Genomic DNA, 27251 nt, shown 5'->3' on the forward strand with positions numbered 1-27251 from the left:
ACACACACACACACACACACACACACACACACACACACACACACACACACACACACACACACGTATTTCCCATGGGATTCAGCTCCAGTCTCCTATAGTGGTACCTGGCTTATGCACCCTTCCTTTGTTGCCTTCTTTAATATTTGGGTTGGCCAAAAAGTTCGTTTGGTTTTAAGTACAAATAAAAGACACATTTTTCATTTTCACAAAGAACTTTACCAAACAACGGATTCACTAACTGAACGAACTTTTTGGCCAACCCAATAACTCCACTCTCTACAAGGGGTTCTGCACCTCCAAATAAACTACTTGCACTTAAATCCCTGATTTAGATTTTGCTTCTGAGAAACCGAAACCAAAGTATATGACAATTTGGTATGGCCTAGAGTTGAGGAGGTAATGACCAAACTCTTGAGTGACTAGTAGCTGGGAGGTTAAAAAAAACGGATCCTCTGCCTGCAGACAGGCTCCAGATTGCAAGTAGCTGAAATTAGGGACTGCAGGCTTGCCCAGGTCTCTGCAATGTGTGGTACCAGCCTAAGCACACAGGAGATGTTTTGAATTGATTCCTTTATCCTTCCATGCATGATGCATTGTGATTCTTTCACCAATGCGGTGAGATGACGTCACATTCAGTTCACACTGATGACTGCAAGCAAACAAAAGATAACCAACAGAGAGGGGACAGTACTGTCATTTTGGCAGACTGTTGACCCTTTACCTCTTCACGCTCCAGAGTTGAGCATTAATCCCAAAGAAGCATCAGGGGGTGTGAGACAGCAGGATGCTTTCTCCTCCACTCAGAATTGCTAGCCCCACAAGTCTAGAGGTGGGAGAGGATGAAAGTTTTGAATCAAACATGAGACCTAAGTTGTTTTTTTTTTGTGGTACGCGGGCCTCTCACTGTTGTGGCCTCTCCCGTTGCGGAGCACAGGCTCTGGACGCGCAGGCTCAGCGGCCATGGCTCACGGGCCCAGCCGCTCCGTGGCACCGGACGGGGGCACAAACCCGTGTCCCCTGCATCGGCAGGCGGACTCTCAACCACTGCGCCACCAGGGAAGCCCGAGACCTAAGTTTTATAATGAAAAGCTCTGAATCTTAATAACTGAGCCTATTTCAGTATTTAGTTTTTACCGTAATATTTAATTTTCATATTAAAATAAACATATTCTAATACTAAAAGAAGCATATTTTAATACTAAAAGTGACCAAAAATTATGAATTGGATTGATGTCCTCAATGAGTCTCATATTTACCAGGTGGGAGTGGGATGGGGGTTAGGTGGTTTTCAACAAAGCACAGGTGGCAGTAGTTACAAAAAATAAATAAATATAGACAGAACTACATAAATTGTGTATATATACATATACACAGATATATGTACACATATATAATTTTATATAAAGAATATATATTCTTTCTCAGATTCTTTCCCATTATAGGTTATTACAAGATATTGAATACAGTTCCCTGTGGTATACAGTAAGTCCTTGTTGTTTATTAATTTGCTTTTTAATACATTAGACATTTATCTTTATATGGCATGAAGCAGAAATTGATTTTCATCATTTCCATGAATAGATAATTGCATCAGAATATTTATTAAATATACCACTGTATTTTTTCCTCTAATTAAAAATATCACACATAAACTCAATTCCTGCATATGAATTTGTTTCTGAACTCTGTTTTGTTCTATCAAACTGTTTCTAAGCTAGTGATACCTTTTTTACATTATTATGGTGATATATATTTTTCTAAACCTAGTAGGAAAGTCTGTTCTTACTGACCTTTTTTTTCCCCAAAAAATGTTATTCTTCTCGTGGCATACTTACAAATCAGTTTGTAAAATTCCATAAAAATCTTGTTGATACTTTGAAATTTTAAATTTATTAGATTTATTTGGGGATTCTTAATTTTATTTATTTTTATTTTATTTTTAGTGATAATGTGTCTTCTCAATCAAAAACATGTATGTCTTATTATTTATAAGTCTTAAAACAGGGCTAGTTTTTAACATAATTTTTATATATAGTGTATGTATACACAATGAATGCTTGCTATGTGCTATGCAGGGTGTTTGACACTCAGAATACTGCAGTGAACAGATCAGGCCAAGTCCCTGCCTCATAATGGAAAAGGTCAGTAAATAAGTTAACAAGATTAAGTGTTCTAAAGAAGAGAAACAGTGTATAAGATAGAGAGTAACTAGGGGAGGTAATTTTACAAAGGAAAATCAAGGTAGGCTCCTTGGAAGAGGTAACATGTGAGTTGGGAAGGAGCCAATTATGTAAAGAACTTGGCGGGGCCGGGGAAGAACGTTCTAGGAGAGGGAAAAAGAAAGTAGAGAGACTTGTTCTGTTTAAAAACACAACGGAAACAAGCATGTGAGGAGAAGAATAAGATAAAGCTGGAGATAGGAAGAGTCCAGATTATTCGGGACCTTTTCGGTTTGGGGTTTATTCTTAAAACAGCTGATGAGTTTTAAGCAAGCAGGGACATAATCAATTTTACAATTTAAAAAGGGAGCTTTGGCTACCTTGTGAGAAGTAGATTAGAAAGATGCTAGGGTGGAGAAGGGCAGCAGTCAGCAGATAATACAGAGCCTGGTGAGGGACAAGCTAGTTGGCTAGTTCGCTCTGAACATCTGTTTTCCCTTACCTGTTTAGTAATAACACCCATTCTTTTCTGGTCCTACTGCATCTCATCTGAGTGATTACACTTCCCAGCCTCTCTTAAAGCGAGGTGGAGCCACGTGATTAAGTGCCACCAGACAATTACTTTTAGACAAAAGCATTGTGTGAGACTTTCGGGAAGCCTTTAAAATGTGGAACTTGATCTGAGCCTCTGCTCCGGGAAAACAGTGCTGGCTGAGAAATTCCCCACCCTCTATTTTTCTTTTTTTCTCAAATGAGATATAACTCACGTTATATTAGTTCCAGGTGTATCCAGCTCAGCATTCTTTATCTCATGAATGATTAGCTGATATTAGAAATGTTTGTCTGCTTGAAAGTAGCTAAACACACACATAATTTCCTGTTCAGCTGATTGAGGAATGACCCTGATTGCAAAATGACCCCAACTGCAAATCACCCCACATGAGACTCGTCTATACCTCCCCATAGACATCTAAAGCAAAACCACACAGTAGAGGCACTTGGATCTTAGGGGATCTAGGGTGTGATCCCTGTTGCAGCAGCCTGAATAAAATGCATTTTGTCTTTCACACCTTTTAATAAGGTAGGTGGTGTATCTTCTTCACTCTTCCTCCTTTCTTTCTAATGCTTGAAATGTATAGGTGAAGGAGCACAAGTAGCCTTCTGGGAGCATGAGGTGGCATACATTTAAAATGAACTCTGGGGCTTCCCTGGTGGCTCAGTGGTTGAGAGTCCGCCTGCCGGTGCAGGGGACACGGGTTCGTTCCCCGGTCCGGGAAGTTCCCACATGCTGCGGAGTGGCTGGGCCCGTGAGCCATGGCTGCTGAGCCTGCGCCTCCGGAGCCCGTGCTCCGCAGCGGGAGAGGCCGCAACAGTGGGAGGCCCGTGTACTGCAAAAATAAATAAATAAATAAAATGAACTCTACTTTATCAGACCACGTGGCTATAAAATAAAGGGTTATAAAAGAAGCACAAAAGAATGTAATGAGCTTACAGAGCAAAGTAAGATTAATTGTGAGAGGCTTGAGTGAATCTCAGGGAAGACTTTTCAGAGAAGATGATCCTTTAGATAGGCTTTAAAATAATGAAAATTTTGATTGATAGTTGAGAGGAAATGACAAGGATGATTGAATCTTGATTCATATTGACCTCAACAGGCTGGGCTAAGCGATCAGTAGAACAAAAGTTGGCACCTTACTGAGTTTATGGAGTGAAAGAAAAGGCAACTTAGAGTTATTTATCAAGGAGTGCAGAAGAATAATGATGCTAAGGAAAGAAATGGAGACTCTGGGAGGAGGAATAAATTAATGATTTCAGTTTTAGCCACTTGAATCAGATATAATGGTGAGATATTTAAGTGGAAATATTCTAAAGGCAGTTTAATACTGTTTGAACTGTTAAAGTGAGATCAGCATAAACACACATTCTGAAGTTGAGAGAATGATTTGATTTTCTGAACAAACAATGCTGAAGTACATGAGGTGATAGAAGCTGATTGAAGACCAGAAATTCCAAGACCACTTAGTGGCAGCAGTAGGGAGAACAGGTGTTGAAGGAAAGAGGTGTTAGCACCTGTGCTCATAGCCTCTCGTAGCTTTCCCCCAACAGTTGTTTGGAGGAACACTGTTCTGCAAGATTTTAAAAGATATACCAAGCAAACAGTGTTCCATGCTCCAATAGTTTTGAGACATTCTGGGTTTGGAGATAAACATGAGATGTTTAAAGACGTATAATGTGCTATAAATCTGAAAGGAGGTTGGTAACAGTGTGCAGTGTTTTCAAAACTTATTTCACTCCAGAAATTTTTTATTGTAAAATCTTTAAAACAACATATATTTTGAACTCCACCAGTTCAAGAAAATGGGGGCAGAATGGAAGACAGTTGGGGAGGGAGATGGGAGAGCCATCTATGTATCGTAGAGAAAAATGCATAACCTATTACTAGAGGTTCCTATCCCATGGAACTTTTGGGGATCATAGGATCCATTGAAAATTTGGTTGAAGCTATGGAATTTCTCCTCTGAAAATTATACCATGTATGTATATATGTTCCTTTCCCTGGAATCCCAAAATATGACAGGGATTAACAATAATGACCATTAATTTCCTTTTAATATACATTTTCACAACCTTAAATTTCTTTACTATGCATATTGCAAAAATATTAAGTAATAAAATACAAACATATATAAAATAGAAAGTGATATTTCCCTAAGTCTGCTGCCCCCTATGTAATCCATCCCTTTATCTCACAGGTCATTTTTAACAATTCTCTTTGTATGGTTATCCAAATACATTTAAATAATATAGGTGGGATTTTTCCTACCACTTGCATTTATAAAATTTACTCTGTCATAGACATTTTTCCACATGAGGGCATATTGATTTAGCTTATTCTTTTTAATAATTGCTGATATGATGCACTGTAACTTTTCATTTTTTCCCACCACGTATTAATCCATTTAACAAACATTTATTGAATCTCTATTACGGGTGAGGTATCTTGTTTGCCTGGAGAAATAGCAATGAACAAAACAGATATGGTTCCTGCTCTTAGGAAGCTCTCACGCTAGCAGGGGGAGAAAAACCATAAACAAATAAATAAGTTAAATAACTACAGATTGTGAGTATAGCTTTGCAGGAAAACAAACAAACAAGCCTAGATGAAATAACGAGTAACCAGGGGAAGGAAGTCAGTTTTGTGCTGAGGCTGGTTGGATGAGTCAGCTGCGAGAAGAACTGGAGAAGAAGCAGTCTAGGCTACTGCTAATATGTATTGCTATTGCAAACAATTTCATTATGAACATTCAGTAAATACTCACTGATTGCTTACTCTTTGCCAGCAACTGTGCCCGAGTGTGAGGATTGAAAAGTGAACAATTAAAATTTGGTCCTAGTTCTCTTGGAGCCTGCATTTTAGGGTAATTAAATAAAATACAAAGACCTCAGCATAGTGACTGGAACATAATAATTACTCAACCAGTGTAAATTTGTCTGATTATTTTAAATACTATTTGCAATCTGGCAAGTAAATTTATCTCATTGTTCAAATTTGCTCTCTGAATGCTATTGACGCTGTGTTTTTCACATGGTTTGCCATTTGAATACCTTTTGTAATTTGCCGGTATATATCCTTGTAATAAAGAAGAACACATCTGACTCCATATTGGATCTGTTTCTTTTACTTTAACCTTTGTATTCTATTGCTTTTGCTACAAGTTAATCACTAAAGGGATGTTGCCTATGCCTTAAAGTATACATAATGGCCCTTCTCTTGGAACCCTGCCTCCCATGCTGAGAGTTAAGCTAAAATACTTTCCTTTGGCTCATATGAAACATCATGACTAGGCCCACCTGTGAATGGCTGCAGGAAAGAAGAAATTAACACATCCCCTCCAGAGTCTGGCTGGAACCAGGGAATATTTACAATAATGTATCACTTTTTTTTACTTCACCTCCTCACTTCCCCCTCTTTGTCCTTAAAAGAAACTAGCATCCAAACCCAGACAAGTCGTTCTTTGGGACACTAGTCCACCATCTTCTCTGTCTGCTGACTTTCTGAATTAAGTAGCTATTCCTTGCCCCAACAAATTGTCTCTCAATTTATTGGTCTGTCAGTCGGGCAAGCAGTATGAGCTTGGACTCTGTAGCATCCTTGGTCATCCATTTACTGGCCTGTTTGCTTTTTACTGATATAGATATAGCAACCACTTGGCTATTACATGGGCACAGTCTCCCTCCACCTCCAGTCTGTTGTCTTTTAGTTTCACTAGTGGCATCTTGAAACGTGGACTTTTGACATTTATTGTGGTTAATATTTCAGTTTTCTTCGGTAATGACTTTGGGAGAAACTTGAGCAAGATTACACATGAAAACTTTGCAAGGATGTGTGTTACAAATATAAACAAGGATGTCATAAGGTGTAAGTGGAATACGTCTCATATTGATGGAGAGGGACAAACGTTTGTTGCAAACCTGTACGTGCTAGGCACCTGCCCAAGTGTTTATCCATACCATTTGATCCTTACGGAACCGTTCCAAAGTAGGCAACATTGTTCCCATTTTATATCTGAGGAAACTGAGGTAGAGTTCCAATGTCTCACAGCTAGTAAGTAACATAGTTGAAATGGCCCACCCATGTAACTGTGATGGCAAAGTCATAATATTTAATTTTACAATGATAACTGTAAAGTCCCTAGCAGTTTGGTCTAAAATTGACTGTGAGATAGGTGTACCCTTGGCTTGACAGTGGTGAATGTGAAAAACACCTGCAAGTTCTATTTGATCTGGCAGCTGAAAAAGTTAATGAGCATGGGCAATGTTGTACTTTTCTATGGTTGCATCACTCCTGGAACATTGTGTCCAGTGTCCAAGATAAACACAGACGGGTATTAGTTGAAGCGTTGAAAATAGGTTTTGTTTAGTAACTACTGACAGTCGAGAAAGAGCTGAGTTCTATTCCTATTTGTGGAGAGGCGACTGGAACGTTTTAAAGGGAGGATGAGAGACGGGCAAGAGTGGGAGCTCAATAGAGTTAGAGAAGTGAAAATTGCAAAGCGTCGGTCAGTATAAAGGCGACTAGACCAGCTTCGTTTGCTAACTGGCAGCTGCGGAAGTGAGGAGTCTATCCTCCCACAGAGACTGGGAGACAGAGGCCCTACCCTTCCTGAAGACTGCCTCTGCAGGGAATGGCTCTCGGGTCTTTGAGAGAGATGCTTCTGAGTCTTAAGAAACATATTCACAATTTCAAGCCCTTTGGGAGGTCAGGGGCCTGCCATCAGCTGTTGGCTAGAACTTTCTCAGCTAGGCATTTTAATGGTTGTGTGTCCTAGGGATCCGCCTTATAGAAACCGTGATAGAGTTGGTCACATCTCTTAGCGCAGGGGTTTGCACGAGTTGTCACGTGCTGACAGTTGCACGGTTCTCAACAGCTGTCAGAATCACAGTTTCTGAGCAACATTAAATACAGAGGATGGGAACCACGATGGTGGAGTCTAAAAATCATGTCCTATAAGAACCTCGAAAGAACAAGAGTTTAGCCTGGAAAAGGTGAAGCCTAGGGAGTCTAAGTCTAGAGATCTGGTTTGCAGAGTCTTGGAAAAGGCTGCGTGGCCACAGAATGAACTCTTGAAGTTGGGAGTGTTGGAGCGAGCGGAGCTGCAAGTAAGCAGCGTAAAGTTCCTGCCAACGAAAACATTCTGCGATTGTTGCAACCAAGTGAAGACTTTAACGAAGGCGTGCTCCTTAAGTACACAAGCTGCAAGCGAGAGATCAAAAAGAATGAGGACCGAGAAAACGGGCTCTGGATAACTTGGGACGTTTGCTTGGCTCTGATGCCAAGCTAACGAAGGGTGACGGGGACATTAACGCTTGGTTTGGAGCAAATAGCGGCCTCCGTGCCGAAGTTCAGTGACGAGCGCTCGGCAGAAACACCAGCGATGGCTTCAGGTACGAGCTAGCCTAGAAGAGAGCGCGGCGCGGGAAGAAGGCAGCGGCCAGGTGAGCGGATAGTACGGCGCCCTCACCTGTGTGGACACGCGGTTCAGGCGGGTCAAGCGGCTTGCACGCGCCTCCGGCTCCCGGAAGGAGGCGGGGCCACCTCAAGCGCCGTTTACTTAAATCTGCGAGCGGGGATCGCGCGTCGCCGAGGTTCCTCAGCCGAGCGCCGAGCGGTCGATCGCCCTCGCTCCCGCAGTCTGCGCTCCGCTCGCTGGTGGCTCCACCCGCCATTATGTAAGTGCGACAACACTCCGGCGCGCCGCCTTCGTTCCCGGCGTGCGGGCTACAGGCCGGGGCGGGGAGGAGGTGGCCGCCTCTCGCCGCTCTGGCTTTCTTGGCTCCCCCGGTCCCGGATGGTGACGGCGGCGCGGGGAGATGCTGGACGGGGCGGCCCTGTCGAGGCACGCGTGGCGCCCGCATGCTTTGCCCTGCGCGCCCTGGAACCCTTTGGGGCTGGAGTCTCCCGCGTCCCTGTCGCCGCGCGCCCTGCCTGCCGTGCCCGGGCCCGCACGCCAGGAGCGCGGCTCGCTCCGTGCTCCGCCCCGGAGACCAAATGTACTGACGATTTCGCGCGCTGTTTAATTAGCTAGAAGTTCTAATGTGGCGTTTTTATGTTTTTAATGCAGAGACCAGTAATCCGTTATGGAGCATGCTATTACCCCGTTGGAACCCCTGCTTCCCACTGGTACTGTATTTCTTAACACGTTTTACACTGACATTGATGTGCGCACCCCCAGATCCCTGATGAGGTTAAGAGGGCTGGACTCCAGACCCAGAATGGTTTCCAGTCTGCCTCAGATGTCCTCCATTTAGGCATATTACTCAACCTCTCTTGTGCCTCAGTTTCCTTATTTGAAAAAAACGAGGATAGTTTTTAGTCCTTGCGGTGTAGAGTTGTTGTGAGGGCTAAAAGATGATGTATTTTATGCCCTTCACCTGGAGAAGACGACGCCCTACTTGTAATGTGAGCTCTTAGGCTCTTAACAGTCTGAACTTACCTCTAACAGTAGAACATTAGACGCCAAAGGGGTAAAGGTCAGTCTTTATTGCCTTTATTATTGCCTGCCCGTTTGTAATCCGTGGAAAATGCCAGAGGTTACCCAATAAAAAATGCTTTAAAGATATAATACTCAAGAATTTTTATTATTTCTAAGTGTGAAGGCATTGTAATTCACCTGGAAATAGATGGAAGAATGAGTTCTTTGAAGCTAATTGTCGCATTCATTATCGAGTGTAGTAACTGACGTGTGCTAATTGTGTGCTAAACATTTTTTATTTACCAGTTTTTATTGTGTTTCTGTTGTGTAGAACTTCTAGTTTATCAGTTCATCAATTTAAATAGAATGCATAGCTTTTTCATGTTTAAAGTTTTCTCTAAACCCATGAATTCACGAGTATTTTTGGGAGGGGGCGGGATATTGAATTTGATCTGAACTTGTCAGCTTTCCCACATCCTGGGAGTATTTATGGTAAAACAATCAAAGGATAATAACAGTAGGGAACACTGACTCCTTCCTTTCCAGTCATTTGCTGTGCTAAGTTGTTTATATATACTTCATATCTTATTTTACAGGTAAAGGAAACAGGTAGTAATGGAGCTAGAATCTGAACCCAGATATGTTTACATTGACTTGGTTAAGAGGTTGGGTGTTCAATCATAACTAAACGGCTTCTCCTAAGTTAAGAAAAGCACTGGCAAACATAAATGTTTTGCAAATGAAATTTCATAGTTCTGTTATCCAACAGTAGCGGCACTAATAGCATTTCCAAGAGAGAACATTGGATTCAGGTGGCCTGTTGACGTTAAGATTTGTTACTAAATCTAAGTGCTTTAGGTTTAGTTAGAAAGGAGGATTTCTAGTGTTTTCTAGGTTTAATGAGATATGTCATATAGATAGTGCTGCATAGTAAAGGTTGGAGTGAGGCAACAGGGTCTCTGGGTTTAAATCTTAGCTTTGCTGGTTGTATTTCAGTTTCTTCATCTATAAAATAGGAATCTTTCGCAGCGTTACTGTGAGTATAAATGAGTTGTAAAACATGTAAAGCGCTTGGCTTCAAGCTGTTAGATTCAGCAGTAAGGCTAACATGGTTGGATCTCTGGGTCAGTGCTGAGATAGAGAAGGTCTGGAGCAATAGAAAAGTAGGAAATAGTAGGAAACACAGGCAGTTCTGCTCCCTCTGTGTTTTATCAAAGGCTTAGGAAGGAGGCCTAGACTCGTCAAGTTAGACATGTGTAAGCTCCTCACTGGGACAGGGCATGTAGGGGAACTGTCAACAACCGTGATATCCTCTATGAAGCACAGATCTACCAGGCAGAATCCCGAGCTCCTTTGAGGAGATCTTTGGGATTTAGTGGTTCTCCTAGTTTCCTCCTGTTCCTAAGGGTAAAAGTTTATACAGATTCCTATCTCTTCTCAAACACTGGACTAGAAGCACGGGCTCCCTAGAAGTTTACTTCGACTCTAGATAAATGAGGGATGTTTAAAAACAGAAAAGTGTATGATGAGGGGCCCTTGCAACGCCTGGCCTCTTATAGTAATTCGGTAAGTATTCGAGGTTAACTTTACATTTAGAGGGATTCCCTTCATCAAACAGACACTTAATACTTTACAGCAGAGAGGTAGTTTTTGTATTGATAACTTCTGTGGATTTAATTTTTAGGCATGATGTACCTGTGATGTGTACCCAGATGTAGTATAGCAGGCATCCTGACAAACTGATTCTCTTCAGATTAACTAATTGCTAGGTGGACCAAAATGCACATCTCTGGAATGATCATTAGCTCAGGGAAATATATATTTTTAATCTTTGTTTTTTGTAACTAAAGTAAATGGTTATTATTTAAAGAAAAACGACTAACCTAGAATGTGAAAGTTTCCTGTAATCCCTCTTCTGGAAATAACCATTATTAAGGTGGCATTTTTTTAAAATATATTTTAAAAATTTATTTGGCTGCATCGGGTCTTTGTTGCGGCATGCGGGATCTTTCGTTGAGGCGTGGGGGGCTTCTCTCTAGTTGTGGCGGGCGGGCTGCAGAGCGCACGGGCTCAGTAGTTGTGGCACAGGAGCTGTAGAGCGTGTGGGCTTAGTTGCCCCACGGCATGTAGGATGGATCCCAGTTCCCCCACCAGGGATCAGACCTGCGTCCCTTGCACTGGAAGGCAGGTTCTTAACGACTGAACCACCAGGGAAGTCCCAAGGTGGAATGTTATGAATACTTATTTTTGTACATATAACCCAGTATATTATTATTCTTGTTTTAAATAAAATGGATTTATATTATAAATTGTTTTGTAAATTACTCTTGGAGCAGTGGGTGAAAACATCAATATTCTTCTGTTACAAAGATTATTATAGATTCTGTGTGCTCTTTGTTCATTTTTCAAAAATAGAAGTATTTCTATATGTTAAACAATGCAAGTGAGTAAATATTACAAATCTTATTCAATGATTATTTAACAATTCATGTATTGGGCAGTATCCAATGTAGCAGACAGAAAGGAGCTTGGAGGAGCTGTACAAAATGAAAGACTTTGTAGGCAGAAGCGGGCAGGAACAAGGAAGTTATACTAGCAAAAGGTAGATTGGTTCTAGCAAGGTCACTTTCCTTTAGGGGATGGTAAGGGTCTGTCAGGCAGATTACTTCACTAGTGCTGATAGGGTGATTCCTGATTGGCTGGTTTAAGATTCCATTTTGGGGAGAGCTGAAGCTGTACATAATTGGGTTAAGTATTAAGTCTGGGTTTGGGGATGTGGCATACATGACTCCATTTTGGGCCCGTTGTCTTGTTTTTAGCACTGCAGGGAAAAATCTCCATAGCAGAGATTGTCATTTTAAATCTCTAAATTGTGTTTTTCTAAATTTGTGTGTGTGTGTGTGTGTATGACCTGTTTTATGCCCTTTCCTGCAGCTTTTTTCACTTACTACTTTATGATGGTCCATACGTGTAGATATCCCAACTTTTTTTTTTTTAAATGGGCAGTATAGACACAAAGGAGCTAGGCTTTCTTAATAGACATTTAGGTTATTTCTAGTTTTTTTTATTATAATCTATAATGCATATCTTTGATTATATTATTTTTGCATATTTATGTGAGTTTATCAGTAGGATAAATTTCCAGAAATGGAATTACTGGATCTAAGGATATGTTTGCGTTTCTGTTGTCTAGAGGAACTGACAAGTAGCTAGTGTATGTCCTTTGATACTAGATGCTGTGGAGGATACAAAAGTGATCCCTTCTATCCAGGAGCTTATGGTCTTGTTGGAATCAAGAACAAAACAAGACAGATTCTAGTTAGATGTTAAATTATGTCTGATAGGACCCACATAGGAACCGTGGGGACTGGGGAGAAGATGAGGGCAGGCTGGAGTAGGTGGAGAAATGATGGGATGGACAGGTGTCAAGTGGACATCCAGAAAAGCACTGGATTTAAATTGTGAGAGGCCTGGGGGGAAGCACAGAGCACTGCAGGCACTAGGCCTTCCTTGAGTGAGAGCTCAGTGCTGCATCTGTGGCCATGAACTAATTCAGTTCATCTGGTGGCGAGTGAGGAAGAAATAAGGTTGGAGAGAACAGGTGGAGGTTTTGGAAGAATGGTTGAGCAGTGAGGGTATAACCACAGTGTGGAGGTTAGAGAGATTTATTGCAAGGTAGGAGATAGAAAACTTTGGAAAGTTTGTGTCCTTCTGCCTTTGGAACATTTTATACAAAGCAGCCTTTTGTATACCTTAAAACTCAATTAAATTGTGTCATCCATGTCATGGTTCAGCATTGCTAATCATATACAGGTTAAAGTCCTTATCCTGACCTTAAAGGCCCTTCGTGATCAGACTCTTTTTTTTTTTTTTTTTTTTTTTTTGCGGTACGCAGGCCTCTCACCATTGTGGCCTCTCCCCTTGCGGAGCACAGGCTCCGGAAGCGCAGGCTCAGCGGCCATGGCTCACAGGCCCAGCCGCTCCACGGCATGTGGGATCTTCCCGGACCGGGGCACAAACTCGTGTCCCCTGCATCGGCAGGTGGACTCTTAATCACTGCGCCACCAGGGAAGCCCGTGATCTGACTCTTAACCACTATTCCAGAATACTTTTTTTATCACCTCTCTGTGTCCAAGCCAAGCTGAACTCCCCACTGTTTACTTATGTGAACATTTATTGGAGCTTCAATACTTTCGCCTTAGCTCATGCTACGTTTATCACCTCGAATGTTCATTTCAATCCTTAGAATTGTTATTCTAAAATTTTAGCCATTCCGGTGAGTGTGTAGAGGAATCTGTGGTTTTAATTTGCGTTTCCCTTATGGCAGAATGCTGACCTTGTCACTTGTTTATTGGTTGTTTGTACATCTTTGGGAAATGTTTGTCTCTTGCCATTTTTCTTTTTTCTTTTTTTTAAGTATAGTTGATTTTTAATGTTTCAGGCATACAGAGTGATTCAGTTATACATATATCTGTAGCTATATCTATGTATCTATTCTTTTTCAGATTCTTTTCCAGTATAGGTTATTACAAGGTATTGAATATAGTTCCCTGTGCTATACAATAGGTCCTTGGTGTTTATCTGTTTTATGTATAGTAGCGTATATCTATTAATCCCAAATCCCTAATTTATCCCTTCCCTCTGTTTCCCCTTTGGGAACCATAAATTTGTTTTCTGTGTCTGTGGGTCTGTTTCTGTTTTGTAAATAAGTTCCTTTGTATCATTTTTTTAGATTCTGCATAAGTGATACCATATGATATTTGCCTTTGTCTGACTTCACTTAGTATGGTAATCTCTAGGTCCATCCATGTTGTTGCAAATGGCATTATTCCATTTTTTTATGGCTGAGTAATATTCCGTTGTTTATACATGCCCCGTCTTTTTTATCCATTCATCTATCAGTGGACATTAGGTTTCTAACGTGTCTTGGCTATTATAAATAGTGCTGGTGTGAACATTGGGGTGCACGTATCTTTTTGAATTAGAGTTTTCATCTTTTCCAGATGTGTGCCCAGGAGTGGGATTGCTGGATCATATGGTAGCTCTATTTTTAGTTTTTTTTTTTTTTTTTTTTTGTGGTACGTGGGCCTCTCACCGCTGCGGCCCCTCCCGTTGCAGAGCACAGGCTCCGGGCGCGCAGGCCCAGCAGCCATGGCCCACGGGCCCAGCCGCTCCGCGGCATGCGGGATCCTCCCGGACCGGGGCACGAACCCGTGCCCCCCGCATCGGCAGGTGGACTCCCAACCACTGCACCACCAGGGAAGCCCTATTTTTAGTTTTTTAAGGAACCTCCATACTGTACTCCATTGTGGCTGCACCAGTGTACATTCTCATTAACAGTGTAGGAGGGTTCCCTTTTTTCTACACCCTCTCCAGCATTTATTATTTATAGACTTTTTGATGATGGTTATTCTTGACATTTTTCTATTGGGTTGTCTGTGATTTTTTAAAAGAATTTAATTTGTAGGAGTTTCTTTTTCTTAATTGAGATATAATTGATATATAATGTTGTATTACTTTTGCTTTGATACATGTATATATTGCAAAATGATTACCACGTAGGAGTTTCTTTATGTTTTCTGGATACATAGTTCTTTGTCTTGATTTTCTCATCAATAAAATAGAATGACACTTTCCAAGGAGAGTTATGAAGATTAAAGAGTATCTGTAAAGCATTTAACACTGATACATAGTAAGAATGCAGACATTTTAGTTATTTTGCTCATTGACTTCTTAACGTTTTATCTAAAGGTTTTTTTAAATTGGTGAAGAGTAATGTTTAACTGGTAGGCACATACTATTGCTATTTTAAACTCTGTAAGTATAGATGCATTTTCAAAATATTCTTAAAAATCTGGATTTTTTTTTTTTGCTTTAGTGTCTGTGATCATTTCAGTTTTTATCATCAAGCTTTATATTTAGAATTCCATATGTTTGAAAGTAAAGTATTTTAAATACTTCATAGCTAAAATAAAAGTGAAGAGTAAAACCATCCTTAGAATCATTATTTTACGTGTGCTTATTTCACAAACCTATGACATAGAGCAAATAATTACAGAAGTTTTAATTTCTGGCTTACTAAAAATACTGATATTTAAACATTTTTGTAAACTTTCACAACATAGTACATATGCATTATAAAAAGTTAGGAGATATGGACAAACAAAAATGAAATAAAAATGCTGTATTTCAGCCTCTCAGATTACCACTGTTATCTACATGTTTGTGAACATTTAGTGTGTGTATATTCATATTTATATCCCTCCAGATACTTTCTGTGTATAAATACAGTTAGGTATTTTTAAAGCAAAATGAGAACATACTGTGAGTTGCTTTATTCTGTTCATAACTCTACTTTTCCATGTCAAATGTCAGTGTCTAATACCCAACCATATTTAAATTTTCTCATTTTCAAAACAACTTTTCCAGGTGCTTGTTCCAAACTAGGACTACCTGTGCATTTGGTTCAGTCTTTTTAAATCCAGCACAGTTGTCCCTCACATTTTTAAATCCCCTTAACATTGAGTATTGACATCTATTTATTTTTATTTTTGGCTGCGTTGGGTCTTCGTTGCTGCGCACGGGGGTTACCCTTCGTTACAGTTTGCAGGCTTCTCATTGTGGTGGCTCTTCTTGTTGTGGAGCACGGGCTCTAGGCGCGTGGGCTTCAGTAGTTGTGGCTCGCGGGCTCAAGAGCACAGGCTCAGTAGTTGGCCCACGGGCTTAGTTGCTCCGTGGCATGCGGAATCTTCCCAGACCAGGGCTCGAACCCGTGTCCCCTGCATTGGCAGGCGGATTCTTAACCACTGCACCACCAGGGAAGTCCCAGGTATTGACATCTTAAATAAAGTGTTTATATCCCTCTTAAGCTGATGTGATGGAATAAAAAATACAGCAGTTTGGTATGAATCATCATTCACTTAGAAGTATATATAATAAACTGTAACTGAAAAGTTCCATTTTATTTTCCCCACGTAATTTCATCATAAATTTGTGCTAGAAAGCCTTTTATCTATCACTCTCCATTTCTTTGCAAAAAGATTATATACATTTAAATTTTGAAAGGATTCCTGTGACCATAATGCTCTTGGGAGTTATTTCTTCCAAACTGAATTACCATTGTTGAGGTTTATTATGAATCAAATTACCATTTTAAGTATTATGAGCACACACTTGATCAAGTCAGCATAATTATATTACACATTTTTGTAACAACTAACATTTACATGACACTGTGTGCTGGGCATAGTTTTAATGCTTCAACAGGGTAAAACCTATAGAAAAGTTCTGGACCGAGAAGTCCGGGTTTGAGTTTTAGGCATCCTCTTCGCTAGTTATGTGACCTTGGGCATGACACTCAATTTCTTAGAGCCTTAGTTTCTTTATGGAAAGTAGGAATATATACAAACGTGAACTCCTTGGTCAAATTTAAGCTAGTATAAAAAGCAAGTTTAAGTAGAGTCTATGCATATGTAAAATATTTTGTATTAGATCAACTTTATTATATTGATTATTACATTTTGAAATCCATTCATTTTTCTAATTCTCAAAGGAGATAGCTATTTATTTAGTAATGTGTTCACTTAGGGCTACCAAAACTATTTTTTCCTGGATTCTGTATTTTTCTTCCACGCTTGTGAATTTATTATTTCTAGATGCACGAAATTATTTATAGTGGTCATAGTTTTTTGATGCCTCATGGTTAAGTGGAAATGAATCTGGGAATATCTCAGATTCATTCATATACTAGTATTCATATACTAGTATAGTATTCCTGCCATCTCTTGTATTTCTGGAACTTAATTTCCATGGAAAATGCCTAAGTTTGTAAAAGGAGTATAAAACCTGAAGATGGATATTAGCATTCCCCACTTTACTAGAAGCTAATTTGGGAATCCCTGGGTAACCTGTATCTAGAGTTCTGGCTCCTTTGTGATATAAATGTGTACTGGCCGCCTGCATTGGTAGTTCTGTGCATTTTGCAGCAACAGATCTCTCAAGAGCCCTTGGTGACGACATTCATTGGTACCAAACATAGTCCTAAACTGTTAACTCCCTTCTGTAATCTCTATTTAGCAAATCCTTATAAGAATGACATAAGGGTAGATCTGAGTTATTTGCATTTGCCTTTATTTTTAAATTACAGATGAAAAATTCTTCAATATATAGTAGCAAGATGCCTCTTGGTCACATATCCCAACTAATTAAGCGTTCTTGTTAGACATTCTGGTTTGTTCTCTTTTTTAGATCTGGGCTATCTAATATCTGTGGCTGTTGAGCATTTTAAGTATGGCTAGTGTGACTGAAGCACTGAGTTTGTAATTTAAGTGTGAAAAGCAAAACCACATCAGTTATTAGAAAAATTTTAACTGTTTGGAACAGTGTATTAGTTTACTGGGGCTGCCGTAACAAAGTGCCATTGATTGGCTGGATTAGACAAGTTTATCTTCTCACAGTTCTCGGGCTGGAAGTCCAAGACTAAGGTGTTGGCAGGGTTGGTTTCTCCTGAGGCCTCTCCTTGGATTGCAGATGGCTGCCTTCTCTCTGTGTCCTCACATGTTGCCCCTTGGTCTGTGGGTCATCTGTGTTCTAATCTATTTTTATAAGGGTACCAGTCCTATTGGATTAGTCCCACTCATAGGACTTCATTTTACCTTAATTACCCCTTTAAAGGCCCTATCTCCAAATACAGTCACTTTCTGAGGTGCAGGAGGTTAGGACTTCAGCACAGGAATTTATGCGGGACACAATTCAGCCCAAAAGAAATAGTGTACGTCAGTTTACTTTTTCAGCTGTAAACTTTTCAACTTTAAAAAAAATTGACTCGGTCCACATTTCAGAATTCTCATGATTACCAAGTAAAGGGAGGTTTTAATACCACTCCATTTGAATATAGCTGGTGGATGAATTAAAAAGTCAATGTCAGGCTCTTACTTAGTTGCTGTTTTGTACTTCTATACAAAATTTTCTCTATTCATTCAACACTTCCTGAGTATCTAAATTTCATATGTACTTTAAAATTTTCTAGTGGCCTCTTTAAAAAGGTAAAACAGGGCTTCCCTGGTGGCGCAGTGGTTGAGAGTCCGCCTGCCAATGCAGGGGACACGGGTTCGTGCCCCGGTCCGGGAAGATCCCACATGCCGCGGAGCGGCTGGGCCCGTGAGCCATGGCCGCTGAGCCTGCGTGTCCGGAGCCTGTGCTCCACAACGGGAGAGGCCACGACAGTGAGAGGCCCGCAAAAGAGTGTACCGCAAAAATAAATAAATAAATATAATAAAAAAGGTAAAACAGGTGAACTTTATCTTTAATGTCTAAAATGATATAATTTCAACATGTAATGAGAAATAAACGATTGTTAATGCCGTAGTTGACTTTTTTTGTACTAAATCTTCAAACTCCATGTTTAGTTTACACTTCTAGCGCGTCTCAAATCAGATGCTAAATTTTCATTAGAGATACTTTAGTTTGATAATTTGTCAAATACTTTGTTTTTATTCTATCAGCAAGGGTGAGCTCACAGACTCATACTTTTGGGATAAACTTGATACACAGGGAATAAAATGTTTCTTTTCCACAGAAAGCCTTTGGAGACAGGTGTTGGAGCTAGGAGTACAACCTGGGTTTTCTGACTGTTTTTCCTAGTATCAACATGGCTTTTTTGTTGTTTAAATTAAAGTGCTGTGCCTGCTTTGAAACTTGGAAAACTGGCAGGTGTTTTTGTTTGTTTGTTTTTAAAGAAATTTTCATCCCTTTGTGGATGGCACATAGCCCTCAGGCTAAAGCTTCTGCTTAAGGATTGTGATGTCTTTGCTCTCCAGGGATAGCTAAGAAATCGAAGAGGCAAACTAGTGGATTTTCCAGTTTCAAGGGTTAATCCTCTTTACTCATCTGCCCAATTAGAAATCTAGCCCAGGTAGTCTTCAAGTCTCTTGCGTGTTAAGGGGAAATTGGTTGCTTTGACTCTTAATGCTTTTCCTTGTGTATAACTCATAATTGTTGGACTCCTTTCTTTTTATTCTCTTCAATTTATTTCTCACTTACTAAGACTTTGCCGTCATAACTACACTTTGTGTGTTTGTAGTTTAACTTTTCCATGTATTTTACTTGATTTTCATACTTGCCTTAATTTTTGTTGTTCTTTTAATTTGCTTCATTATATTTGATGACAAAAATGTTTGGTTCATCCTCATTCTTAATGGCCAAATTGTTTCTTTTGCCGTAAGTACTATCTCATTAACTTTATAAGCCATCTTTTCCACGTGATCTAGAGAATCAGTTTCCTTTGTTTTGGTGGTATTAAGTCTCTGCGGCATCCTCCGAGCACACCTTTTCCATATTAGTGTTGTAATAGCTACATGCTTTCCGAAACAAAAGCTTCTAAAGTGAGTTTAAAAATAATCTTAATTAAAAAAAAAGTCTTGTAAATTGGTCCTTTTTAGCATTATCAGAAATAATACTGTTCTTTTAGACAAAACAATTGAAAATATCAAGTGAGGAGCTGTGGAGGCAGCTGTTAATATTCGCAGTGCTAGAATGTCATGGCTTGGTCACACCAAAAAGGAAAAAAATCTTCTGTGGTTTTTGATACATTAACACCAGATGTCTTTGGAGGTTCTCTAGGAAAATGAGGTGTGTTTGTGCATTAACTTCTCATTCAAATGAATTGTATTCTTTTTTTCTTGGTTAAATCCATCAGAAAGAGTTATTCTTTGTACGTGGAAAACAGATGCTCAAACAAATGGATTTCATTCTGAGGGTATTTCTGTATCTTTATCACACCATTGCCTTTGAAGGTGTTCATTTATCACTGTGGAATAGTTTCTTTTGTTTTTATGACTTTACAGAATTGAAGCTTTTGATTTACTCTTAGGCCATGTGTAAATTGTATGAATTGGGCTTCTGGCCCAGTTGCCGCTGTTTACGTTGAGGCAACTTTATTTTTCTGTTTCAAAGTAGGAAAACTACTCTTGCAGTTTATTCTTAATGTGAGTAAAAGTGCTGTGAGTACTGAATCCTGTGTGGAGAGAAGACATTAGAAATCCTTAGTGTTGTGGGGCAAGTGTGTCTTTGGCAGCGCCCCTCTGAGATGGCTCTCCGACTTTTTTGCTTGAACATGTTCGGGTAGTTCTGACTTTTTGAGAAATTACATACTGTTGTTGGTCAACTGATTGTTTAAAATGTGTACTTAAGCTGAAATTGACCTTTAGTTCTCTTATTTTTCAACTGAAATCATACAGAAGACTTTGACTTACTTTCTACTTAATTGCCTTCAAATACTGACAGACCTTAACCAGATTTTTCTTCCTTTTTTCTCTTTTTCCAGGCTAAATATTGTAGTCATGTATTCAGTAGTTATTGGAGTGATTGCCGTGTACCAGGAACCATTCTAGGCAGTGGAAGACATAGCAGCAATTTTCCTTACATTTCTTATTTCTCAGTTCCACTATCCCAGTATAGGCATCAGTAATCTACTCCTGAAAAATGAGATGTTCTTCTCAAGAACACTTACTGAGAGCCTGTTTTCCATTTTTTTAAAAAAAAGACTTTATTTTTTTAGGGTAGTTTCAGGTTTACAACAAAATTGAGAGGAAGGTGTATAGAGTTCTCATAGACCCCCTACACATGCATAGATAGCATCCCCCATTGTCAACATCCTCCACCAGAGTGGTACATTTATTACAGATGATGAACCGACAGTGATAGATCAAAATCACCAAAGTCCATAGTTTACTGTAGGGTTCACTCTTGGTGTTGTACATTCGATGGGTTTGGACAAATGTATAATGAAATATATCTATCCTTATAGAATCATAACAGCATTTTCACTGCCCTAAAATCCTTTGTGCTCTGCATATTTATTCCCCCCCACATTGATTTTTTAAATTTTTTTCCATAATTTTGCCTTTTCCAGAATGTCGTGTAGTTAGAATCGTACAGTATGTAGTTTTTTCATGTTGGCTTCTTTTACCTATTAATATGCACTTAAGGTTCCTCCATGTCTTCTCATGGCTTGACAGCTCATTTCTCCTTAGCACTGAATAATATTCCATGATCTGGATGTACCACAGTTTACCCATTCACCTACTGAAAGACTTCTTGGTTGCTTCTGAGTTTTGACAGTTATGAATAAAGTTGTGATAAACATCCATGTGTAGTTTTTGTGAGGACATAAGTTTTCAACACCTTTGGGTAAAAACCGAGGAAGGTGATTGCTGAATCATAGGGTAAGATAAAGTTGAGTTTTGTAAGAAACCACCCAACTATCTTCCAAAGGGGCTGTACGTTTTACTGTCCCACCAGCAATGAATGAGAGTTCCTGTTGCTCCACTTCCTCACCAGCATTTGGTGTTGTCAGTGTTCTAGGTTTTGGCCATTCTCATAGGTGTGTAGTTGTGTCTGTGATATTGTTTTAACATGTGTTTCCCTGATGACGATCGATGTGGAGCTTGTTTTCACGTGCTTATTTGGCACATGTATAACTTGTTTTGGTGAGGCCTTTGTTAAGGTCTTTGGCTCATTTTTTAATTGAGTTGTTTTCTTATTGTTGAGTTTTAAATGTTTCTTTGTATATTTTGAAGAAAAGTCCTTTATCAGATCTATCTTTTGAAAATATTTACTACCAGGTTGTGGCTTGTCTTCTCATTCTCTTGACATTGTCCTTTGCAGAGCAGAAGTTTCTTTTTCTTTGCGGTCCGCGGGCCTCTCACTGTTGTGGCCTCTCCCGTTGCGGAGCACAGGCTCCGGACGCGCAGGCTCAGCGGCCATGGCTCACGGGCCCAGCCGCTCCGCGGCATGTGGGATCTTCCCGGACTGGGGCACGAACTCGTGTCCCCTGAATCGGCAGGCGGACTCTCAACCACTGCGCCACCAGGGAAGCCCAAGAGTAGAAGTTTTTAATGTTAAGGAAGACCAGTTTATTAACTTTTTCTTTAATGGATTGTGCTTTTAGTTGTTGTACCTAAGAAGGCATCACCATATGCATAGTCATCTAGGTTTACTTCTTATGTCTTAGTAATTTTGAAGTTTTGTATTTTACATTTGGGTCTTTGATCCATTTTCATTTGATTTCTGTGAAGGCTGTAAGGTCTGTGTCTACATTCATATTTTTGTATGTGTATGTCCAGTTGTTCCAGAACCATTTGTTGAAGAGACTGTCTTTGCTCCATTGTATTGCCTTTATTCCTTTGATAAAGATCAGTTGTATTTATGAGGGTCTATTTCTGGGCTCTTTATTATTTTCCTTTGATATATTTGTCTGTTATTTCTGATACCACACTGGGAAAGCTTTGAGTTTCTCACCATTAAGTGTGATGTTTGCTGTAGGTCTTTTGGAGATAGTCTTTCTTAAGTTGGGAACATTCCCCTCTATCCCTAGTTTACTGAGAGGTTTTATCATGAATGGGCGTTGGATTTTCCAAATGTTTTTTCTGTATGTAGTGAAATGATCATGTTATTTTTCATTTTTAGTCTGCTGATGTGATGGATTACATTAATTGATTTTTGAATCAGTCTTGCATACCTGAAATAAATCCCACTTGGTTGTGGTGTATAATTCTCTCCATACATTTTTTGGATTCAATTTGCTAATATATTCTTGAGGATTTTTGTGTGTATGATCACAAGAGATCTGTAGTTTTATTGTAATATCTTTGTCTGGTTTTAGCATTAGGGTAATGGGGGCCTCATAGAATGAGTTAGGAAGTATTCCTTCTGCTTCTATCCTATGAAAGAGACTGTATAGAATTTGTATGATTTTCTCCTTAAATATTTCGTAGAATTCACCAGTGAACCCATCTGGGTCTCATGTTTTCTGTTTTGCAAGGTTATTATTGATTCAATTTCTTTAATAGATGTAGACCTCTTCAGATCATTTATTTCTTCTTGTGTGAGTGTTGGCAGACTTTCAAGGAATACGTCCATTTCATCTAGATTATCAAAAATTTGTGGGCATAGAGTTGTTCATTTTATTCTTTTAGTATCTTTTTAATTTCCCTGGGATCTGGAGGGATGACCTCTCTTCCATTTCTGCGTTTTCCATTATTTTAAACTGTAGCATTTGCAGAATATTGAGAATCCTGATCAGAAAGGTTTTGATAAATCATCAGAGGAGAGAATAGTGCTTTAGGATTCCAAAAAAACCCCAGGAGAATGGAGCTTTTCATACCCTTCTTTACATTTATGTATTTCCTTGTATGAGACCTTGCTACTTAGATTGAAGTCCCTATCCTAGCACTATTGGTATTATGTGGGACTTGTAAGAAATGCCAAATCTCAGGCCCCACTTTGGACTGATACAATAAGAATCTGCATTTTAACAAGACCCCTACATGAGTCTTATGCTCCTTAAAGTTTGAGAAGCACTGACCTGAGAAACATATCAGATTCCTTTTTAACATAATTAAAACAATCTCCATCACATTTAAGGATAATATTTATCGTTATTCAAACTTGCTTTAAGCTAATAGCATACGGTGGTTTTCTTCAGCGCTTTATTGTTGTCTGTGGAAATACCTCGTGTGATCATGCATTCAGGACATATACACAGTGGCAGAGACTGGCTCCCCTTGGTGTGACGCTGCGATCTCTTTCTCTGCGTCAGCAGTAACTGTGGTGCATGTCCCCTCTGTTGGCAGTTTGTGCTTTTCAAAATATATGCAAATGATTCTGATGGTCTGTCAATGTAGTTGGGATATAACTTGAGGCTTTTCTCTGACGTAATTTTGTTTTGATGTTGCTAATACTTGTAATTATTTTTTCATCTCCACAGAGGAAACATATACGTATTTCGGGCTGTATAATAATTTCATTGAGCCAACCTTTTAGTGCCTATTATACATGTGGCGGCATGCTAAATCCATGCAACTGAAATACATGATCCAGGCCTTTATGGAGATTATAGCCTAATGGGGCAAATAGATGAGAAAATCGGAAGTTAGAGTGCAGTGTGATAAGAGACATCATAGAGGAAATCCTGTGTGTTAAGTGGATTGCAAAGAAAGGATTTGAGACAGGGTTTCTGGAAAGAATATTTAAGCTGGGAAATCTACTTAAGTTATTCCACATGTTTTACTTTTGTAATTAATGCTGTGAGATAGATTATATTGTGGTCCACATTATATGTTGAAGGAAAATTTCTGAGAGTGGAATTACGGAATCAAAGATCTGAGTCCCTACAGTTTCTAGTACATGTTACCAAATGGCTTTCCAGAAAGGTTGTACCATTATGTGTCCAATAGCCACATAACAGACTGTCCCGTGTAGTACGTCCTTGCTGGCAATGCATACTCTGCAATTCTTGATGAAAATACTCCTGGATTGTAGCTGCCCTTGCTCCCCTCTCATCTCCTATGATTTTTGCTTTACTTCTGTTACTACCTTCTGTAATCTGAGTTGGGAAAACTTGTTCCAGACTTGAAAAAGAGCAAAAGAGATTACCTGGTGTCTTTTCAGTGGAATACTGGGCTTGTCTTTGTGGACCCTCCAGTGACTATATTTGGGGTGTATACTTTTTACTCATTTTCTTTTGTCTGAGCTGTTTGGCAACTCCGTCGGGGTAGAAGTTGTGACTGATAGTTGTGCGAATGATTCTTATCCATCATAATGCATAGTTTTTATCCAGTAGTTACAGTTGATTTAAACTCTGAAAAAGAGAGAGCCCGTTATTTTATTGCCCTGTAGCAGAGATTTCTAAATTTTCTTTCTGTTTATAGCACTCTTAAGGTATCAGTAATTTTTTCACGGTGCCACTAGGCCAAAGGAAATGACTAATGGGTTCCTTTTTGTTAAGCAGTTAAGTCCAAAGAACTAAGTAATGTTTGTTCACTGTTTCTGTTCACTGAGGCACCCTGAGTGCTTTGGTGCTTATTTCTCGAATCCTTCTTATAATGGAGTCACCATTTTTGCATCTATTAGCGAATTCATTTTAGTAATCTTGTGTCTATTCAAAATTGAACTGTTACCATCGTTAATGAGTTGCATAATATCTTTGGCATTGTTCATTTTATATTTGCATGAAAGTCATTTTTTTTTTTTTTTTTTTTGCGGTACACGGGCCTCTCACTGCTGTGGCCTCTCCCGTCTCAGAGCACAGGCTCCGGACGCGCAGGCTCAGGGGGCCATGGCTCACAGGCCGAGCCGCTCCACGGCATGAGCCCGTGTCCCCCGCATCGGCAGGCGAACTCTCAACCACTGAGCCACCAGGGAAGCCCCGGAAGTCATATTTTTAAACTTTGGAAAATTACACTCTAGCACCAGTTATGTTCTTATCTCGTCATTAATTTAAAAGGTGAATAAGTAGATAATTTTAAATTTCTTTGAACTCAGTTTCCTGATGTGTAAATGATGTATCACAGGCTGTGAGCTTTAAAAGTAAAAATGCATCTGGAAAACAGCATAGAGCCTGGCAGGAAAAGGGACAAAGTGGGCGGGACACACATGCCCCAGACTACACAACGCACAGTGTAGTGGTTACCTAGTGTTTACTGGGGACAAATGTACAAGCAGAGAAATAGGGCACGTGTGATTCCCCAGGCTCCCATCCTGCAGAGAGGTGCTTAGGCTGGCACCTCTGGCCTGGGACGTGTCTTGGAGGTCTCTCCAGGAGAGGAACTTCACCCCGTAATGTCCCACATCTTTGCTGGAACCTCTAGGTGACTCTCACAGTAGGAACTTCTGGTTGGTGCACGTGGGAGCCTTGGTGACTTGGCAGCTCAGCTGAGCCTGTTCTTTGATTATCTCTGACCTGCTGAGCTTGCTCGTTGAAAAGATCCAGAAATGGGGGAAGGGAGGGAGGCGAATGAACCTCCAGGGCCATCCAGATTTGTATTTGTATAAGATGAAATAGATATACTGGTCAAAAACTTTACATTTAGGCAACAATTAAATAATTTTATGCATTTTAATTTCTTTATGCTTGATCTCCATGCGCTGAATATTACCTTTTAACTATAGAAGTGACTTTTTTTCTGAAGCAGTGTTGCACTCAATTCTGAAAATGTTTTGCCCCCAAGTTCAAAATTTTTTAATTTATAAATTTTATAAAACTTAAATTGTAATTCTGAAATTTGCAAGTAGGATAGGATGCATTTGGGATTGATGAGGTATGCAAGGAATGGTGGGTAAAAGAAGCTGATATGTTTGTGATAGACTTGAAAGGCTAGGAACGTTGACATAGGAATATCAGGAATAGAGCAAGCCTGGGGAGAAATGAGATGATGATGGGAATTTATAGGCGTCTAGTGCCAATGGCTTTTATAGTTTTCAAAACCAGATAAGTTTTGAAACCTGGTGGAAACTTTATACAGTTTTTGTTCAAAACTATACAATAGTTTACCTCTTTAATTTCTGCTGTCTCTTTCTTGATTCAAATTACTATTACCATAGGAACAGTTGGTTTTTCAAAGTTCTCTATTGCCTATTATCAACTCACCTACCTGAATTAATGTTGCCTGTTTCTGTGGATATGTTGCCATGTGCCTGCAGTAATTCTTGTTAATTAAAAAAAAAAAAAAAAAAATCTTGGGACTTCTCTGGTGGCGCAGTGGTTAAGAATCCGCCTGCCAATGCAGGGGACATGGGTTCAAGCCCTGGTCTGGGAAGATCCCACATGCCGCGGAGCAACTAAGCCCGTGCACCACAACTACTGAGCCTGCGCTCTAGAGCCCGCGAGCCACAACTGCTGAGCCCACACGCTGCAACTACTGAAGCCGGCGCACCTACAGCCCGTGCTCCACAACGAGAAGCCACTGCACTGAGAAGCCCGTGCACTGCAACGAAGAGTAGCACCTGCTCGCCGCAACTAGAGAAAGCCTGCGCGTCGCAGCAGAGACCCAATGCAGCCCCCCCCCCCCAAAAAGAAAAAGATCTAATGTTAAGGGACCCCTTCACATGTGCTGCTTCATGCTAATGCCATTCATAGAAACTAAAGGTTCAGCTGAAGTGTGAATTGGTCTGTGATATTAGAAAACTGAAAGGATTATGCATACTGTAGTATGGTATACTTGAAATCCATCATAAATTCACCCTCTCTATGACGGTTAGGAGCCGAGTTATTGTTTCCACTTCCCAGGTAAGAACAATACTTGAGATAAAGTCTGACATTACACTTTTGCCCTTCAAC

General features: G+C 39.9%; 1 protein-coding gene across 3 annotated transcripts in view; it reads left to right on the plus strand.

Annotated features, from left to right (window-relative positions):
* The first annotated feature begins 8310 nt into the window (after window positions 1-8310).
* Window positions 8311-27251, plus strand: part of TPK1 (thiamin pyrophosphokinase 1) — a 335120-nt gene continuing 316179 nt past the window's right edge. The window contains exons 1-2 of one of the 3 annotated variants that reach the window (XM_027101627.1): window positions 8311-8390; window positions 8783-8841. In XM_027101627.1, the coding sequence (XP_026957428.1) occupies window positions 8799-8841 (43 nt within the window). In that variant the 5' untranslated portion in view covers window positions 8311-8390; window positions 8783-8798. Of the gene's footprint in view, window positions 8391-8441; window positions 8842-27251 lie in introns of those variants that run through there. The other 2 variants (XM_027101629.1, XM_027101628.1) reach the window with 2 other exon arrangements.

Source organism: Aethalodelphis obliquidens, unplaced genomic scaffold (genome assembly GCF_003676395.1).
Source record: "Aethalodelphis obliquidens isolate GAN/ISIS:26980383/991018 unplaced genomic scaffold, ASM367639v1 scaffold5, whole genome shotgun sequence".
Classification (NCBI taxonomy): Eukaryota; Metazoa; Chordata; class Mammalia; order Artiodactyla; family Delphinidae; genus Aethalodelphis; species Aethalodelphis obliquidens.